Raw genomic sequence first — 21,885 nt, forward strand, 5'->3', positions numbered from 1 at the left:
CCAAGCGCAACATAGCTTCTGCGTGTAAATCAGCTAGAAAGATGTGTCGGCATCGAGTAATTGTCTCTGGCCCCCTCCCAGTTAGGGGGAGTGATGAGCTCTACAGCAGAGTCTCACAACTCAATCGCTGGTTGAAAACTGTTTTCTGCCCCTCCCAAAAGATAGAATTTGTAGATAATTGGCCCTCTTTCTGGGACTCACCCACAAACAGGACCAAGCCTGACCTGCTGAGGAGTGATGGACTCCATCCTGGAGGGGTGCTCTCATCTTATCTACCAACATAGACAGGGCTCCAACTCCTCTAGCTCCACAATGAAATAGGGTGCAGGCCAGGCAGCAGGCTGTTAGCCAGCCTGCCAGCATAGTGGAGTCTGCCACTAGCACAGTCAGTGTAGTCAGCTCAGCTATCACCATTGAGACCGTGTCTGTGCCTCGACCTAGGTTGGGCAAAACTAAACATGGCGGTGTTCGCCTTAGCAATCTCACTAGGATAAAGACCACCTCCATTCCTGTCATTATTGAAAGAGATCATGATACCTCACATCTCAAAATAGGGCTACTTAATGTTAGATCCCTTACTTCAAAGGCAGTTATAGTCAATGAACTAATCACTGATCATAATCTTGATGTGAGTGGCCTGACTGAAACATGGCTTAAGCCTGATTAATTTACTGTGTTAAATGAGGCCTCACCTCCTGGCTACACTAGTGACCATATCCCCCGTGCATCCCGCAAAGGCGGAGGTGTTGCTAACATTTACGATAGCAAATTTCAATTTACAAAAAAAAAAAAATGTTTTCGTCTTTTGAGCTTCTAGTCATGAAATCTATGCAGCCTACTCAATCACTTTTTATAGCTACTGTTCACAGGCCTCCTGGGCCATATACAGCGTTCCTCATTGAGTTCACTGAATTCCTATCGGACCTTGTAGTCATAGCAGATAATATTCTAATCTTTGGTGACTTTAATATTCACATGGAAAAGTCCACAGACCCACTCCAAAAGGCTTTCGGAGCCATCATCGACTCAGTGGGTTTTGTCCAACATGTCTCTGGACCCACTCACTAGTTTTGTCCCATAGAATAACTGTTGTGGATCTTAATGTTTTTCCTCATAATCCTAGACTATCGGACCACCATTTTATTACGTTTGCAATTGCAACAAATAATCTGCTCAGACCCCAACCAAGGAACATCAAAAGTCGTGCTATAAATTCACAGAAATTGACAACACAAAGATTCCTTGATGTCCTTCCAGATTCCCTCTGTCTACCCAAGGACGCCAGAGGACAAAAATGGGGGGCTGTGCTTTGGCAAAGTGGGTGGGGTTATATCCTTCCTGTTTGGCCCTGTCCGGGGGTGTCCTCGGCCCCTCCTGTCTCAGCCTCCAGTATTTATGCTGCAGTAGTTTATGTGTCGGGGGGCTAGGGTCAGTTTGTTATATCTGGAGTACTTCTCCTGTCCTATCCGGTGTCCTGTGTGAATTTAAGTGTGCTTTCTCTAATTCTCTCTTTCTCTCTTTATTTCTCTCTCTCGGAGGACCTGAGCCCTAGGACCATGCCCCAGGTCTACCTGACATGATGACTCCTTGCTGCCCCCAGTCCACCTGGCCGTGCTGCTGCTCCAGTTTCAACTGTTCTGCCTTATTATTATTCGACCATGCTGGTCATTTATGAACATTTGAACATCATGGCCATGTTCTGTTATAATCTCCACCCGGCACAGCCAGAAGAGGACTGGCCACCCCACATAGCCTGGTTCCTCTCTAGATTTCTTCCTAGGTTTTGGCCTTTCTAGGGAGTTTTTCCTAGCCACCGTGCTTCTACACCTGCATTGCTTGCTGTTTGGGGTTTTAGGCTGGGTTTCTGTACAGCACTTTGAGATATCAGCTGATGTACGACGGGCTATATAAAATACATTTGATTTGATTTGATTTGAAAGGTGAATATACCACCAACTACTGTACTAAATTGTGAGGCCAGTCATGTTCTATGTACATTAAATTATCTTTATTATTCCTGTTCCAAAAACTTGCCCCACCAACTGACCCTACACCCACATACCACTACTTCATAAAAATAAAATCACCTCCCCATTAACTCTTCTAGAATAAAACCTCGTACACCAGGTACTTCTCTTCAGCTACCACCTACACATGAAAACCCACTACCCCATTCCACTACTTTGACCCTATCTGCTTCTGCACCATGCCAACGACCTGGGAGGATGGGACACCTCCCCTAAACACACCCTACAACTCGTCTGAAGTCAAATCTCGTATACCTAAATACTTCTCTGCAGCTGCCGCCACTACAGCCATTCTCTGTCATTTATGTTCCATTTCTATAGTACAGTTGATAACCATTGCTATGAACGCTAAGACGACAACCTTACTGAAGCATAACTCACTCGCTGCCCTATCCCTCTGTGCTGCACAGATCTACTACTCACTGGGATCCCTCACCCTTGACCCATCCTCTTCCACTTCATTGCCTCAGCATATGACACCCTCTGCACTACTCTGACTCTGGTCACGTCAACCTGCCTCTCGCGCACCTGACACGATCTCTAGCAACATCAGCACCCCTACAGTTGACACAACTTTATCCCCGAAACTGCACAATCCTCTATCCCATGCCCTCATGCACACTTCCCACATCTTGGAATCTCCCTCCCACACACTGCTGCAACATGTACAGTGGATTCTGCACAAAAGGATAACTAATATAGACTCAAAACTCAAAAGGACTGACAATGACTTTTGTTTCACTCTCTGTCACTGTCTCTTCCCCCTCAGCACCTGCAGTAGGTCCCAGCTGTATCAGTACAGTCACTGTGCAGTCTGACTGAGGGAGGTTTTTGTACGACTCTGTATCACTGTGTGAACACATCACCACTGTGGTAACTCTGACAGTAGTAATCTCCTGCATCTTCAGCCTGGACTCCACTGATGGTCAGAGTGAAGTCACTCCCAGATCCACTGCCAACGAATCTAGATGGAATCCCAGACTGAAGTGTTGTAGCATAGTAAATAAGGAGTTTAGGAGCTCCTCCAGGTTTCTGTTGATACCAGGCTATGTTGATATTAGAATACACATTACTGCTGGTTTTACACTTCAGAGAGACCGTCTGTCCTGGGAGAAAAGCTTTCACTGAAGGAGTCTGTGTCACAGTGACCTGTCCTCTGGATTCTGAAACAGAGACATTTAAGAACTCATCATTATTTATGTGATAACATTTAGTCATGTTGACTAAATCTCAGAAGTCTCATTTTCTATATTGGAGACAAAAGTAAGATGAAACATTTCAATAATAAACTGATTTTAGACTAACAGATTGTAAGTCGTAACTTGAACTATAGACATCAATATCCACACAAAGCTCACGATAAAAGTAATCATTGAAGTTGATCCAGTTATACTGTAGCATCAATACCAGTGATAATAATTAGTGATATTTGATAATAAACCTCTAAGATCTGCTCTCAGAACTCTCACTTCTAAATAGTTACTTTTCATAACATATGTGTATTTACTATGTTAAATTCTTAATATGATGTTATTAAATTACATTTTTTAGTAATGGTTTTCAACTATGTGTAGTCTACACTTCTTCATTACATTTACCCTGGTCTTCTCTACCTCCAACCCCCTGTGAACAGAGTGAACATCTGGTGACAGTGCTGCTCTATTCTGGGACAAGCAGAACCACCCAGCCCTGTCTATGGAAATCTCAGTTTCACTCCCACAGCTACCAGTCTAGCAGTTGACCACTATCTGAAATACCCTGGACTGGGCCAGATGAGGGAGTGGACTGGTTTTAACCTTTATGGTGGACTCAGGGAGGAAGACATAACAGATATGCCACCATGCAATTAATGACAGATAACATGGGTATTATACTTTATGTAATAACACATTTTTAACAACCTTTTAGTTCACTCAAATTGATTACGATTCATTAGCCCACCTAATTCATTTAGCCCACCCAATTCATTAGCCCACCCAATAGCCCACCCAATTTTACCTACCTCATCCCCATACTGTTTATATTTATTTACTTTTCTGCTCTTTTGCACACCAATATCTCTACCTGTACATGACCATCTGATCATTTACCACTCCAATGTTAATCTGCAATATTGTAATTATTCGCCTACCTCCTCATGCCTTTTGCACACAATGTATATAGACTTGTTTTTTTTCTTTGTTTTTTTCTACTGTGTTATTGACTTGTTAATTGTTTACTCCATGTGTAACTCTGTGTTGTCTGTTCACACTGATATGCTTTAACTTGGCCAGGTCGCAGTTGCAAATGAGAACTTGTTCTCAACTAGCCTACCTGGTTAAATAAAGGTCAAATGAAAAAAAAAAAAAAAAATTAAACAAACATGGAATTTTCTTTACCCTTGAAGCAGAGAGCAAGTGTCCAGATGAAGATGTTAATAAAAGTAATGGTTGTTGTGGGTTCTGTTGTCATGAAGGACAGCTCTCAGTCATGAAGTGTTCAACTCACAGGGATATAAACACTCCCAGACTACTGAAGCATGTGCTGTCGATGCAGAGCATCATCACTGGAAATCATCTTCTGGTCTTCTCCACATCACCATTAGTCAGTAAACTTATACTACTAAGGATCCATCAGATTACAACTGAGAGTCCATTACAATCTGATCTTGCTCCTACAGTCGTCACCAAATAGTCATAGAAGTCCGATTAATATGTAAAGAAATGAAGCGAATACAAATGTATTAAATACAATACTATTATTGGTTTAAGTACCATAACATATGATCACTATCAATGTTGTTTAGCAAGACAAAACCATAATTAATAGTGAAGAAAATATGAAGAAAAAACTCATATTAATGTATCTAAAGAACATATATGACTTTGTCTGTTGATTAGTGTTATAGTGTTATGGTAATATGGTATGGTAACATATTGATATTTATGGAAAAGAGGAATACTAATTTGTCCTGTTTTGTCCCCTGCAGGCAAAGTAGTGTTAGTGCAGTGAACTGTGTCGACTGAATGCGGACTACTGGACTATTGGACTGCCATTGAGAGAAGAGGGGCTCCACTGTGCAGGACTGCTACTCTGTTCCTGACTGAGTTCAGCTCCCTGCCTCCTCTCCTCTGTCTCTGACCAGACACATTGAGGCTCTGTACACCATCATTACAATACATGAAACCCAGTATGTTCTCTTTATATTAAGATTTCATTGTATTTATTTATCCTTTATTTAACATGAAAATTCCCATTGAGATTGACATATTGTTCAAGTGAGCCCTGGTCAAGGCAGCAGCATCCATACAGTATACACATGAGACACAACACCACATAAAACATAACAATGAATGGAAGTTAAAACACTAAAAGAGCAGGTTTAAAAACCTGCTGTCTGTGGTCAGCAGTCCTCCAATCCGGGATTTTAAATCATCAATCAGAATAAGATGATGTAATTTCAAGTCCTTTTGCAAGGTGTTCCAATATAATGGGGCAGCGAGGCTAAAAGCCCTCTTTCCAAACTCAGTTTTTGTGTTGAGAACATGTTGGGGATTAATCAGAATTAGTTGGGTAACATAGATAAGATGTTTTATTTTCATGATATGCTTATGAGTTATTTCTCATAATAATGTATTTTGTTGTACTATAGTGGTGGCCATTTGCAATGATCTGTTCTCTGTCAGGACTAAGTTGCTTGGGCCGCAGAGAGGGGAGAGGTCAAGGTGTCATCATGTGTAAACATATCTTTTAAACCATGTGAAGGGATGATTGATGGGGAACCAATTATCTCTTGGCTCCACAATGTCTGTGTGCCAGTCACTCCCTACTTTTCCCATCGGGGAGAGGAGAATGGCAGTGTCTGGAACCATTCTATGTTCCCTCTCTCGTTGCCCCTATCTTGACCTAAAGGCTCACTTTCCTCTCCGTGAGCTTGTCCAGAATTGGTTGTATTTAGGATGGGGTATCTAAAATGTCAAATTGATATATATCATTGGGTGGGGGTAATGTCTTGGTACCATTTTGTACCAAGGACGAGATAAGAGCTTTGTTTAGGAGACCAAACTGAACGATAGGTTATAGCCAATTCTGTCTGGCTAGGGGATATTCCTCTCTGAAGTAAAGTCTTTCTTTGTGTAAGTTCCTAAGACCTGTGGTTTGTCATGTCAACTAGGGGGGTGGATCTTTGCTATAAAGGATCCCAGTTGCCATTACGTTGAGCACTCTCAACTTTTCATTAGAGATACTGAACTGTTGAAAGTCAAAATGCTATTGCCAAAGCTTAATTATTATTAAAGGTGAAGATTAAGTATAACTCTGACTGGTGTGTGATTTGCTCTCTCATCATTTGGTAATTAAGGAAATTTCCACGACAAACATGATATAAAATACAGTTCTGTGATCTCAGACAGTAATGTCCATGACTCTGTAGGGTGAGTAAAGGTCTTACATATATTGGCAGCTGCCCTAAGATGTTCTCATAGACAAACATGTATCAGTGAATATGTGACCTAACATATTGGCCATCCTGCTAACTGAGACAAGATACAGTGATGTGTTAGAGGTATTGTGTTGGTTACTAATCTAACAGCATCATGGTAGAGTGTCTAGTGTGTGCAGGTAAGATGTGTGTGCAGGTAAGCTTTTTAGTGAGCTGTTAAATGTACAAAGTCATTGCTGCTATCCTCTGTTTAAGAAGATACCAGATTTGAAACTTTTTGTAGATAGATGGTTTCATGGTTCTCCATGAGATACTCAATAATAATGAGTTAAAATGTGGTAAGGAACACATGGGATAGTGACTGAATATGATCTAACAGCTTAGAGTTATCAGACAGATATTGTTGTTCAGCTCTACTACACACTGTGTCATTGTACTGGATCATCTCCTATCCTCAGCATCTGCAGTAGGTCCCAGCTGTAGCAGTACAGTCACTGTGCAGTCTGACTGAGGGAGGTTTTTGTACGGCTCTGTATCACTGTGTGAACAACCAGACACTGTTGGGGTAGTGTAAACTCTGACAGTAGTAATCTCCTGCATCTTCAGCCTGGACTCCACTGATGGTCAGAGTGAAGTCACTCCCTGATCCACTACCACTGAATCTAGATGGAATCCCAGACTGAAGTGTTGTAGCATAGTAAATAAGGAGTTTAGGAGCTCCTCCAGGTTTCTGTTGGTACCAGGCTAGGTAGATATTGTCATACACATTACTGCTGGTTTTACAGTTCAGAGAGACTGTCTGTCCTGGGAGAACAGCTTTCACTGCAGGAGTCTGTGTCACAGTGACCTGTCCTCTGGCTTCTGAAAAACAAAAAATAAACATTTATATAAATGAAATATTACATGTTGTAATGAATCATTCTGAATATAAATAGTTACATTGATATACTGTACATGTATACACTGTAGATTAAAATAATCTTCAACAATGGATTCTGAAAATTGTAACCTTGAAAGCAGAAAACAAGTGTCCAGATGAAGATGGTGATAAAAGTCATGGTTGTTGTGGGTTCTGTTGTCATGAAGGATGGCTCTCAGTCATGAAGTGTTCAACTCACAGGGATATAAACACTCCCAGACCACTGAAGCATGTGCTGTCTGTGCAGAGCATCATCAATATGCAAATCATCTTCTGGTCTTCTCTCCATACACCATTATTCAGTATACTTAGAACACTAAAGATTCATTATTTTTATTTTTTTTAACCTTTATTTAACTTGGCAAGTCAGTTTAGAACAGTTAAGAACAAATTCATATTTTCAATGACAGCCTAGGAACAGTGGGTTAACAGCCTTGTTCATGGGCAGAATGACAGATTCCATCAGTCGGATTAGAATTGATTCCATCAATCGGATTAGAACTAATTCCATCAGATTAGAATTGAGAGTCCATTATAATCTGATGATCTTGTCGCCTAATAATCATAGAATTCGATAATAATATGTAAATAAATAAATGGAATAAAAAGGGTATAAATACAATGCTATAATTGGTTTAAGGGCTATCACATATGATCAATGCTGGAGAGAATAAAATACAAGTAATACATCATGTTATCATGTAACATACATCACTTTGTCTGTTCATTTGTGTTATGGTAATATGGTATGGTAACATAACGATGTCTATGGAAAAGAGGAATACCAGTCATGTTCCACCATCCAGTGATCATTGGTCATATTACCCCCCCGCTGGGAGATTCCTGTTAGTGCAGTGAGCTGTGTGGACTGAATACTGGACTGCTGGACTATTGGACTGCCACTGAGAGAAGAGGGGCTATGCAGGACTGCTACTCTGTTCCTGACTGAGTTCAGCTCCCTGCCTCCTCTCCTCTGTCTCTGATCAGACACACTGAGACTCTGTAGACCACCATTACAATTACATGAAACCCAGCATCTCCTCAACATCTTAAGATTTCATTTGATTTATTTACCCTCTATTTAACGAGAGAAGTCACATTGAGATTTCAAGTGAGCCCTGGCAAGAGAGTAGCATCCATACAGTATACTGTACACATGAGACACAACACCAGGGAAAGTAACTGAACTGAAGGACTTCCGACCCGTAGCACTCACTTCTGTCATCATGAAGTGCTTTGAGACGCTAGTTAAAGACCACACCACCTCCTTCCTCCCTGGCACACTCAATCCCCTCCAATTTCCCTGCCGCCCTGACAGATCCACGGACGACGCAATCACTATTGCACTGCACACTTCCCTCACCCACCTGGACAAGAGGAATGAACATGTGAGGATTCTGTTTGACTACAGCTACAGCTATTCATTGACTACGGCCTTCAATTCCACAGTGTCCTATAAGCTCACCACAAACCTCACAGCCCTGGGTCTGAACTCCTCCCTATGCAACTGCGTGCTGGACTTCCTGATGTGCTGCCCCCAAGTGGTGAAGGTAGATAACACTTCCTTCTCGACTGTTTCTCAAAACGGGGGCCCCACAAGGGTGCGTAGTCAGTCCCCTCCGGTACTCCCTGTATACCCAGGACTACGTGGCCTCACATAGTTCCAACTCCATCATCAAGTTCACTAACGGCACAACAGTAGTAACCCTGATTAACAACAACAACGAGACGGCCTACAGGGAGAAGGAAGACACTGACGGTGTGGTGCCAGGTAAACAACCTCTCCCTCAGGAAAACAAAGGAGCTGATTCTGGACTTGTTGCCTTCTACGACAAGACCGCTGAGGCCACGACTACCACATCGGAATCCCATGATGCCAACCCCGAAGCTCCAAACGCTCCATGACAAACAACTATGGACTCTAGTTTGTAGGCCTATGTGGTGGCCGGTCCTGTCCTTGTGTTTTGTACTGTGTTGCTTTTATCCTGTAAACCCCTTTTGAATACAGCGAAAATATATTAAAGAGCTGTTAACACTGTCTGTGGTTTTGTGATTGTAAGATATTTGGGTTTTGACATACAAGTGTCTCATTCACAGATCTAACAGTCAGTAATGTGCTCATTAAAATAGTTAATATAGTGCTTGATGATCATATCAATAGTTTGTTGTGAGGTGCATATGGGAACTTGTTATACGAGGCTGAAATTAAGAAATGTTTTCGTAATATGACCCTTTTTGGGACATCTTATGGACTACTGATATTGTGGACTCAGGACTGTTCTTGTTTTCAAATCCCCAAATAACATTTACATGAACTTTCACCCCATGACAAATATAACCAGTCACAACCACAAAGATTATATTATTTTGAACAAAAATATAAGTGCAACATGAGTTACAGTTCATATATTTTACTGAGTTACAGTTCATATAAGGAAATCAGTCAAATTGAAATTAATTCATTAGTCCCTAATCTATGGATTTCACATGACTGGGCAGGGGAGCAGCCATGGGTGGGATTGGGAGGGCATAGGCCCACCCACTGGGGAGCCAGGCCCAGCCAATCAGACTGAGTTTACCTGCACAAAAGTGGCTTTATTACAGACAGAAAAAGTCTTCAGTTTCATCAACTGTCTGGGTGGCTGATGTCAGACCATCCTGCAGGTGAAGAGGCCGGATGTGGAGGTCCTGGTCTGGCATTGGAGGTGGCTTATGGTAGAGAAATTAACAGTAACATATCTGTCAACAACTCTGGTGGACATTACTGTAGTCAGCATGCAAATTGCACACGCCCTCAAAATTTGAGATATCTGTGGCTTTGTCTGACAAAACTGCACATTTTAGAGTGGCCTTTAATTATCCCCAACACAAGGTACATCTATGTAATGATCATGCTGTTTAATCAGCTTCTTGATTTGTCACACCTGTCACGTGGATGGATTATATTGGCAAAAGAGAAATGCTCACTAACAGGGATGTACTAATTTGTGCACAACATTTGAGAGAATTGTGCTTGTTGAGCGTATGGAACATTTCTGGGATCTTTTATTTCAGCTCATAAAACATGGGACCAACACTTCATATGTTGCATTGATATTTTTGTTCATTCTATGGTACCAACCATGATGATTATGAAGATGATGATGGTCATGTGATCTGAATGATTTCAAACCATATTGTCACATCACAGTTGTTGACCTCATCTAGTTACCAGTGTTCCATTTCACTCTCTCCACCCTAAGCACCTGCAGCAGGTCCCAGCTGTAGCAACACAATCACTGAGCAGTCTGAATGAGGAAGGTTTTTGTATGGCTCTGTATCACTGTGTGAACAAATGTTTACTATTGATATGTTTATAACTCTGACAGTAGTAATCTCCTGCATCTTCAGCCTGGACTCCACTGATGGTCAGACTGAAGTCACTCCCAGATCCACTGCCACTGAATCTAGATGGAATCCCAGGCTGAAGTGTTGTAGCATAGTAAATAAGGAGTTTAGGAGCTCCTCCAGGTTTCTGTTGATACCAGGCTAAACATGGTTTACCTGAACTCCAACAGTTAGTTTGCACATCAATGCTGGCTTTACAGTTCATAGAGACTATCTCTCCTGAGAAAACCGTTTTCACTGTAGGAGTCTGAGTCACTGTGATCTGTCCTCTGGATTCTGAAACAGAGAGAAAACGTATAATTGTACCAGGAATTAATATAACAATCTTAAAAATATTTCAGTTCACTCAAATGGTTTACTTTTCATTATTCAAATGTAAAACTCCTATATATTTTGTACCTTCAATGTAGAAGACAAGTGTCCAGATGAAGATGGTGATAAAAGTCATGGTTGTTGTGGGTTCTGTTGCCATGAAGGACAACTCTCAGTCATGAAGTGTTCAACTCACAGGGATATAAATGCTCTTAGAGTAGCGGGGCGGATGCATTATGCAAATTATGTTTCAAATCTATTTTTTTCAGTTTCCAAGTAGGCTCAATGAATTAGAATGTATTTTATACTGATTGTGCTATCTTTAATAACATCAAACAGCAACTGTTTACTCAGATCACTAATATATGGTACCTTTTATGTCACACCAGCTTCATATTGTTATTCTGATGATGATCAGATATAATGAACTGTCTGTTCGCTCATGCTTGGTCTCTCATGTAAGTTCCTCTAATCAGTTAGTGAACACTTCTCTAAACTAAAGCTGGTAGGATTCCTCTGGTAGTGTTGTCTGTCCTCTGTGACTTTACCTCCACTGTTAAATGTGAGATCAACATGTTTAATAAAGGAATATACAACATGGATCACTATCACTACTGCTGCTGCTGTTGTCTTTCATATGGACAATATGGAGGAATACTAGCAACACTGATCTAATGCTGGACTGTATCTACAGACTAGGAGAACCTGATACACAGAGGAAGGAACAAATACTCATATCTGGATTTAAGATACAATTCATATTTTTATTATCTAGAAACAGCTAATATGAAGTGTTTGTTCTACCTGGAAGATGTTAAAGTGTATTAGTGTTGATTATGATTCTGTATAAGTGATCTTCACTGTAACAGCTGCAGCATCACAACACACAGAGGTTTTGTACCAGCAGTAATAGTGATTGTATCACTGTGGTGGACTTTTGGTAGCGGCACCAGACTTGATGTTGGAAGTAAGTAAACACCAAATTAACTGTTTTATTCACCCTTTGATGTCTTGTTTAAATTTCTCTATAAATTTAGCCTCGATACTGAGGAATTTTTAAATAAAAAATAGAAAACTTTTTACATGATTTTGGGAATAAATACACAAGGCCGACACAAATTATGGCCAGTTAGAATATTAATATTTTAATAAGTATGTTATTACATCTAATCAAATTTGACCTGCCCTTCAACAATGAGAGTGAATGATCTACATTTTATATTAGGTGTATGAAAAAAGCCTTGTAGGAAATGTACAGTAAACAGCATGTTTTGCAAAAATTTTGGGAAAACTAAACAGAACACACTTTATTTCAAATGAACAAGATAAAATCATCTTTGGCAAGTATTCATTTACATTTACATTTAAGTCATTTAGCAGACGCTCCTATCCAGAGCGACTTACAAATAACAGCATAGTTAATTATTCAACCACAGTCTGAAGAAATTCAGCTTCCCCAATGGTCAGGAGGTATTTGTACCAGCAGTAATAGTGATTGTATCACTGTGGTGGACTTTTGGTAGCGGCACCAGACTTGATGTTGGAAGTAAGTAACAACCTCTCTTGATATTTCTTTCTGATTACATTTTATTTGTATTTCACTTTCTTAAACTCTGTCTCCATGAAAATATATTTTCTATTACTTTTGACTGAGCCTTCTTTCAAATAACATTTTATTGAATTATAATGATGAATTGTAAGTTTATTTATGTCTGGTTTGTATGATTGCGGACCTTAACGTAAATCTGGAAAATAACTATTTAATAGTATTGTATATAATATTCATCATTGTTGCATTGTGTTCATGGTAGACTTCACTGTTAGTGTGAAGACAAAGGATCTCAGTTATGGTTGTAACTGACTTCATAATCTAACATGGATGATATGTTATGAAAATACTATGAATATGAGTAGGCTATTCTGATCAGATCCAATACTAAACAATATCTGTATGACATGTATATCTGACACCGTATGACTAGTAACTCTAGTTAACCAATTTATACTTGTTTGGTTCATAAATATGCTTTGTATAATTACTTTAGTGTTTTCTCTACAGCTTTTAAACAATCTAACTGTTACATTCGTATTTAGAGGGCATTTCCAATTCACTTTATTTGGATGTGTACTTGATTGAAGATCATCTTTAAGTGTAGCTGTACTTGATGTAGTTACTTAGTTGATGTGTTCTGTTTGATCCAGGTAACAGTGCCCCCACCCTCACCGTCCTGACCCCCTCTAGTGAGGAGCTGTCCAGTACAACAACAGCCACACTGACATGTCTGGCCAACAAGGGCTTCCCCTCAGACTGGACCATAAGATGGAAAGTAGACGGGACCAACAAGAACCAGGAGATCAGTTCTAGGGTCCTGGAGAAGGATGGTCTGTACAGCTGGAGCAGCACCCTGACTCTCACTGCCGAGGAGTGGACCAAGGCAGGAGAGGTGACCTGTGAAGCCCAGCAGAAATCCCAGACTCCAGTCACCAAGACCCTGAGGAAGGCTGACTGTTCTGGATAGGACCCCTCAGTCACACACCCCTGTGGAGAGAGGTTGCTGGTTCCTCTGCTTTGACTGTGTTTTGAGATCAGATGTTCTCTGTCTTATTGATCTCTGACATGTAGACTAACAGAGGGCTTTGCTTGAGTTCATGTGTCAAACCTCTCTGTAGACTAAGGTTGTATCAGTGTTAGATTTGATGTGTTCTGTTCAATTACTATTAGATACTGTAGGAATGTTTGCTTTGATGCTTTAATGAATAGATTAAAATAAAGATTTCCCTTTGGACAAATATTTCTATTTTCACTTTCAATAATTAGACTTTGGTCTTAAATGTTGTTGATCAGACCTAAATGTCATTGCTTAGTTATTTATGTTCTCACTTGAAACCACAGTGTCATCAACCAGTAGTTCATATTAACACAAGATACTACGATGTTAACAGATTACCAGGAGACGTCTAGATACTACAATGTTAACAGATTAACAGGAGAGGTCTAGAGACTACAATGTTAACAGATTAACAGGAGAGGTCTAGATACTACAATGTTAACAGATTAACAGGAGAGGTCTAGATACTACAATGTTAACAGATTAACAGGAGAGGTCTAGATACTACAATGTTAACAGGTTAACAGGAGAGTTCTAGATACTACAATGTTAACAGATTAACAGGAGAGGTCTAGATACTACAATGTTAACAGATTAACAGGAGAGGTCTAGATACTACAATGTTAACAGATTAACAGGAGAGATCTAGATACTACAATGTTAACAGATTAACAGGAGAGGTCTAGATACTACAATGTTAACAGGTTAACAGGAGAGGTCTAGATACTACAATGTTAACAGGTTAACAGGAGAGGTCTAGATACTACAATGTTAACAGATTAACAGGAGAGGTCTAGATACTACAATGTTAACAGATTAACAGGAGAGGTCTAGATACTACAATGTTAACAGATTAACAGGAGAGTTCTAGATACTACAATGTTAACAGATTAACAGGAGAGGTCTAGATACTACAATGTTAACAGATTAACAGGAGAGGTCTAGATACTACAATGTTAACAGATTAACAGGAGAGATCTAGATACTACAATGTTAACAGATTAACAGGAGAGGTCTAGATACTACAATGTTAACAGGTTAACAGGAGAGGTCTAGATACTACAATGTTAACAGGTTAACAGGAGAGGTCTAGATACTACAATGTTAACAGATTAACAGGAGAGGTCTAGATACTACAATGTTAACAGATTAACAGGAGAGGTCTAGATACTACAATGTTAACAGATTAACAGGAGAGGTCTAGATACTACAATGTTAACAGATTAACAGCAGAGGTCTAGATACTACAATGTTAACAGATTAACAGGAGAGGTCTAGATACTACAATGTTAACAGATTAACAGGAGAGATCTAGATACTACAATGTTAACAGATTAACAGGAGAGGTCTAGATACTACAATGTTAACATATTAACAGGAGAGGTCTAGATACTACAATGTTAACAGATTAACAGGATAAGTCTAGATACTACAATGTTAACAGATTAACAGGAGAGGTCTAGATACTACAATGTTAACAGATTAACAGGAGAGGTCTAGATACTACAATGTTAACAGATTAACAGCAGAGGTCTAGATACTACAATGTTAACAGATTAACAGGAGAGGTCTAGATACTACAATGTTAACAGATTAACAGCAGAGGTCTAGATACTACAATGTTAACAGATTACCAGGAGAGGTCTAGATACTACAATGCTAACAGATTAACAGGAGAGGTCTAGATACTACAATGCTAACAGATTACCAGGAGAGGTCTAGATACTACAATGTTAACAGATTAACAGGAGAGGTCTAGGTACTACAATGTTAACAGATTAACAGGAGAGGTCTAGATACTACAATGTTAACAGATTAACAGGAGAGGTCTAGATACTACAATGTTAACAGATTAACAGCAGAGGTCTAGATACTACAATGTTAACAGATTAACAGGAGAGGTCTAGGTACTACGATGTTAACAGATTAACAGGAGAGGTCTAGATACTACAATGCTAACAGATTAACAGGAGAGGTCTAGATACTACAATGTTAACAGATTACCAGGAGAGGTCTAGATACTACAATGTTAACAGATTAACAGGAGAGGTCTAGATACTACAATGCTAACAGATTAACAGGAGAGGTCAAGATACTACAATGTTAACAGATTACCAGGAGAGGTCTAGATACTACAATGCTAACAGATTAACAGGAGAGGTCAAGCTACATGGGGCGGCAGGTAGCGTAGTGGTTAGAGCATTGGACTTGTAACTGACTTGACTAGTTGAATAACAGTAAAATAATAATAGTACTGCAATGTTAACAGGAGAGGTCTTGACACATGCAGTAGATGGTATTCATTTTTCTTGGACAGTTGTTTAACGTCTTGATTTATAGACTCATAAAGAGAGTAAACTAATGTTATTGAACATTTGATCAATATCTTGGACTCTCACCAATGTGCTCACACCTACATTAAACTACATTTATTTGACATGATCCTCATAATATAGCCAGTATCATAGCTTCACGATAGTCATAGAGTCTTCTCTTCCTCCAACCCTCTGGGGACAGAGTGAACATCTGGTGACATTGCTGCTCTATTCTGGGACAAGCAGAACCACCCAGCCCTGTCTATGTAAATCTCAGTTTCACTCCCACAGCTACCAGTCTAGAAGTTGAAATGTTTCACTGCCTGAAATACCCTGGACTGGGACAGATGTGAGGAAGTGACTGGTTTGAACCTCTATGGTGTATTCAGGGAAGTTACAATAAGAGATATTACATAATTAATGACAGACAATATATATATTATTCAAACATGTTTCATCATGTCTCATTCACAGATGTTACAGTCAGTAACCTGCTTATCAAGAAAGTTCATATAATGCTAGATGATCACATTCATATCTGGTTGTGAGGTACACATGGGGATTTGATTTAGGGGGCTGATGCTGGTGTAAATTCACCATTATATATATTTTTTTACATCTGGAGATCTGACTCTGCATATGAACAGATAGTGTGTGTTTTAAAACTTCATTTGAGGGAACTTTTCAACCATGACAATAATTTTTCACAAGCGTGAGGATGATGATGATGATGGGGAACATGTGATTTGAATGATGCTTTGTAAACATATTCAAAGTTGACCTCCTCTACTGATCAGTGTTCCATGTCACTGTCTCTTCCCCCTCAGCACCTGCAGTAGGTCCCAGCTGTATCAGTACAGTCACTGTGCAGTCTGACTGAGGGAGGTTTTTGTACGGCTCTGTATCACTGTGTGAACACATGTTTATTATTGGGGAGGTGTAAACTCTGACAGTAGTAATCTCCTGCATCTTCAGCCTGGACTCCACTGATGGTCAGAGTGACGTCACTCCCAGATCCACTGCCACTGAATCTAGATGGAGTCCCAGAATGGAGTTTGTTTCCCGGAAGTATCATGAGTTTGGGTTTTTCTCCTTGTTTCTGTTGGTACCAGGAAAGACACTGATGGCCCCATGACTGACCATTGTAACAATTACTATGCACATTACTGCTGGCTTTACAGATCATAGAGACTTTCTGTCCTGAGAGAACAGTTTCCACTGCAGGAGTCTGGGTCACAGTGACCTGTCCTCTGGATTCTGAAACAGAGACATTTAAGAATTGTTCATTAAACTGTGTTTGTTTTGTCTACATGTTCATGAATCTCAATCTTTTTTGAGACAGAGGCAATTTACATTTAATATTTCGATAAGAAAAATCATTTGCAGATCATGATATTCAATAGTCTTACCCTGAATTAAGAACATAAATATCAACAAGAAGCTCATAATCAAAGTCATTGTTGAAGTTCTGTTGTCATGAAGGACAGCTCTCTGTCTTGGAGTGTTAACTCACAGGGCTATAAACACTCCCAGAGCACTGAAGCATGTGCTGTCTATGCAAAGTATCTTATATGTAAATTGTCTTCCTGGACAGTCCAATTTTATTAATACCTGTTGTGAGATGTAGACACATGATAACTATGTTACTGGTTTCTGATATAAGTGCTGAATGGGGACTGATATATTAATTATAGACATCTACAAATGGAGCATATTGTTATTACTGTGTTATTATAACAGATAGTATCTTTCTGTGTCTCTCCAGTGGTCAGGGTTAATAACTGCAGTCTGTGTGTGGACTGACACTGCTGACTGACTGATCTAAAGGGGAGATCTCCAGAGCTCTGACGTCTCCAGTCTCCTGCTTCACCTGCTGCTCTCTGGAACTACCACAGTGGTGTGAGGGAGGATATATTGGTAATGTTTAGGGGCTTTATTGTATATGTTTTAATCATCTTGATTAAATTCTAACTATTCAAAACACAAGTGATCTTTAGGGTTTTGATCATTGTATATCTCTAATTCAGATTGGTTGATGGTTTTCCTTGAGTTAACCAACAGAGTCAACATGTAGTTAATAGTCAGGAGAAATATTAGGTGATCAGTTATGATTTAAGTTCTTCTAGACATACAGTAGCTCTAGTTTGACTCTTGTTGTTCAGCTCTACTACACACTGATTCAGCTACCCGCAACTCCTTTTCCAACCAGCGGTGAAACAGAGGAGTCATTGTCAGTCCTTTTGAGTTTTGAGCCTGACAAAGTCATGTTATGATGTATTAGTTATCCTGTTAGAGCTTTTGTGCAGAATCCACTGCTCTGTTTCAGGTGCAACGTTCATGGTCATGTTTCAGCAGTGTGTAGGAGGGAAATTCCAAGATGTGGGAAGTGTGCAGGAGGGCATGGGACAGAGGTTTGTGTAGTTTGGCTGGATAAAGTTGTGTAAACAGTAGGGGTTCTCCTATTGCTGGAGATCAGCGGTGTCCGGTGTGAGAGAGGCAGGTTGAAGTGGTCAGAGTAGCGCAGAGGGTGTCTGTCACATGCTGCGGCAGCAAAGAAAGAGGAGGAGGATGGGTGAAGGGTGAGTGATACTGAGAGGATCCCAGTGAGTAGTAGATTTGTGCCAGCACAGAGGGATAGGCCAGCGAGTGAGTTATGCTTCAGTAAGGTTGTCTTCTTAGCGATCATAGCAATGGTTATCAACTGTACCACAGAAATGGAATATAAACTACAGAGAATGGCTGTAGTGGCGGCAGCTGCAGAGAAGTATTTAAGTAAAGGAGATTTGACTTCAGAAGAGTTACAGGGTGTGTTTAGGGGAGGTGTCCCGTCCTCCCAGGTCGTTGGCATGGTGCAGGAGCAGATAGGGTCAAAGTAGTGGAATGGGGGAGTGTTTTTTTTTTTGTAACAGTATTTTTTATTGGAATTTCACCATTTTCACCCATATTAAGAGATACAACAACAGAGACAAAGCACACAGAACAAAAACAGCACTCACTTACACATACCTACGTATACATATATACATGCATATACACATATATATATATACACTCATACATACATACACACATACACACACATACGTACACCATTTTCCTCTTCCCGCTCGGTGCTTCTCTCACCCCATCCCCATCATTGCGTCTCTCAATACATACATTTTAAACAAACTTACAAACAGAAATTAACCAAAAACCTCAGTTTAAACCAAGAAGTTAGGTTCCACACATGGAACGTACAGTGTAGTTCTGAAATACATAGATCTCCGCCATTCTAAGAGAATCCTTGCAGCATAATAGCTGATACCTCAGGTTCTAGGTAATTTAGTTAAGGTTCCCATACTTTGTAGAACTGGTCTGTTTTAGAATGCAATGTACATGTCAGATATTCCAGAGGCACCCATTCAAATAGTATCTTATGCCAATCTTTAATAGAAGGAACCTTATCACTAATCCACTGTAAAAGGATGTTTTTCCTCGCTGCGAAGGTAAGGATGTTGTAAAGCCTCCTTTTACCCACAGATGTAACATGCCTACTAGGGAGACCTAACAGTAAAGAAACTGGGTCCAATTCTAGATCAACCCCTAGGATCTTTTCAATTTCTTGCAGAACACCAGACCAGTATCTTTTGGTACATGACCATAAACAATGTGTTAGGGTGCCTGTATCAGTTTTGCATTTAAGACACTGAGGGGAAGAGGAAGTGGGGCTAAAATCATGTCTGCGATTTGGGGATATATGCAATCTGTGAATTATTCTTAATTGGATTGCTCTAGTACGATTACATATAGATATTGTTTTTGCATATCTCCAAATGTCCTCCCACATCTCTTCGTCAATAGTAACAGACAATTCTTTGTCCCACACTTGTTTCACCCTCTGTGTGTTGACAGCAGAAAAGGACCTTAAAGTATCATAAGTATCATAAAGCATTCTTTCGATGACAGACACATCAGGGTTACCAATTAAGGTGGTGCTCTTCAGAATATAATGTCTTACTTGTAGGAAGCGGAAAAAGTCCTGCTTTGTGAGTCGATATTTCTCGACCATCTGCTCAAATGACAATAAAATCGTATCAGCAAATAAGTCATTTAGTCTGCGTATGCCCTTATTAAGCCAAAAGTTAAAGCCAGCATCCAGCAATCCTGGACTGAAATCTGGGTTGTTAAGAATTGGGGTAAGAGCAGAGGTTAGTTTGGACCTTCCCAGGAAGCGTTGAACTGACCTCCATACTTTGAGTGTGTTAAGTGTAACTGGATTATTGCAGTGATCTTCTACAGACTTGAAACTTCTGAAAAATAAAAGATCCTGTAAGGGGTATTTTGAAAGAGAAGTCGCAATGTCTAACCAAATAGAGGAGTCATCATTTATGATCCAGTCAGAAATATAACAAAGGTGGCCACACCATTGGTAGAACCTGATATTGGGCAGGTCCAAGCCGCCCATAGAACTTGGCAGCTGCAATATTGCCATCTTAAGTCTTGGCTTGTGTTTACTCCATATAAAGGAACTTAACCATCCATTTACATCCTTTATTACCTTATTGGAGAGTAATACTGGGATCATTTGGATTGGGTAAAGTAGTCTAGGTAAAATGTTAATTTTCAAGAGGGATATTCTACCCAACCAAGAAATCGGGAGAGAGTTCCAGCGCTCCAGATCCTGTCTTATTGTATCAAACAAGGGAACAAAATTGGCTTTGTACATTTGCTGGACTTTAGGAATTACAAATATACCCAGATACATGAAACCTGAGGGAGACCATTTAAAAGGGAAGGGGGGAGAAGTATTAGGTACAGAGTGTAGGCTACCAAGTGGCATAGCCTCTGACTTAGTTAGGTTAAACTTGTAGCCTGAGAATTCGCTGAATAATTCAATAATATTTATAAGAGATGTAATTGAAGTCTCGGGACTAGAGATAAATATCAGGACATCATCAGCATACAAGCTTATTTTATGGTGAACATCACCAATGAGCAGCCCCTGTATAGCAGGCGTTGCCCTGATGGCCTCGGCCATTGGTTCCATAACGAGTGCAAAGAGGAGAGGGGACAAAGGCCAGCCCTGTCTGGTACCTCTGTGTATAGAGAAGCTATTTGACCGTAGCCCATTAGTAAGGCCAGCCCTGTCTGGTACCTCTGTGTATAGAGAAGCTATTTGACCGTAGCCCATTAGTAAGGACAGCCCTGTCTGGTACCTCTGTATAAAGAGAAGCTATTTGACCGTAGCCCATTAGTAAGGACAGCCCTGTCTGGTACCTCTGTGTATAGAGAAGCTATTTGACCGTAGCCCATTAGTAAGGACAGCCCTGTCTGGTACCTCTGTGTATAGAGAAGCTATTTGACCGTAGCCCATTAGTAAGGACAGCCCTGTCTGGTACCTCTGTGTATAGAGAAGCTATTTGACCGTAGCCCATTAGTAAGGACAGCCCTGTCTGGTACCTCTGTATAAAGAGAAGCTATTTGACCGTAGCCCATTAGTAAGGACAGCCCTGTCTGGTACCTCTGTGTATAGAGAAGCTATTTGACCGTAGCCCATTAGTAAGGACAGCCCTGTCTGGTACCTCTGTGTATAGAGAAGCTATTTGACCGTAGCCCATTAGTAAGGACAGCCCTGTCTGGTACCTCTGTATAAAGAGAAGCTATTTGACCGTAGCCCATTAGTAAGGACAGCCCTGTCTGGTACCTCTGTGTATAGAGAAGCTATTTGACCGTAGCCCATTAGTAAGGACAGCCCTGTATGGTACCTCTGTGTATAGAGAAGCTATTTGACCGTAGCCCATTAGTAAGGACAGCCCTGTCTGGTACCTCTGTGTATAGAGAAGCTATTTGACCGTAGCCCATTAGTAAGGACAGCCCTGTCTGGTACCTCTGTATATAGAGAAGCTATTTGACCGTA

At 40.3% G+C, this 21,885-nt stretch overlaps 1 long non-coding RNA gene and 1 gene segment (V, D, J or C); one reads left to right on the plus strand and one right to left on the minus strand.

Annotated features, from left to right (window-relative positions):
- Window positions 1-2,761: 2,761 nt before the first annotated feature.
- LOC135563984 (Ig kappa chain V region K29-213-like) lies at window positions 2,762-7,564 on the minus strand. The segment is given in 4 exon segments: window positions 2,762-3,073; window positions 3,329-3,354; window positions 7,188-7,308; window positions 7,457-7,564. Coding segments are annotated over 4 exon segments (420 nt in total).
- Window positions 7,565-14,813: 7,249 nt separating this feature from the next.
- LOC135563986 (uncharacterized) lies at window positions 14,814-18,962 on the plus strand. The gene is made up of 2 exons (XR_010460754.1): window positions 14,814-15,575; window positions 15,613-18,962. It is a non-coding gene; the product is annotated as an uncharacterized LOC135563986 (long non-coding RNA).
- Window positions 18,963-21,885: the final 2,923 nt, after the last annotated feature.

This window comes from Oncorhynchus nerka, linkage group LG23 (assembly GCF_034236695.1).
Source record: "Oncorhynchus nerka isolate Pitt River linkage group LG23, Oner_Uvic_2.0, whole genome shotgun sequence".
Classification (NCBI taxonomy): Eukaryota; Metazoa; Chordata; class Actinopteri; order Salmoniformes; family Salmonidae; genus Oncorhynchus; species Oncorhynchus nerka.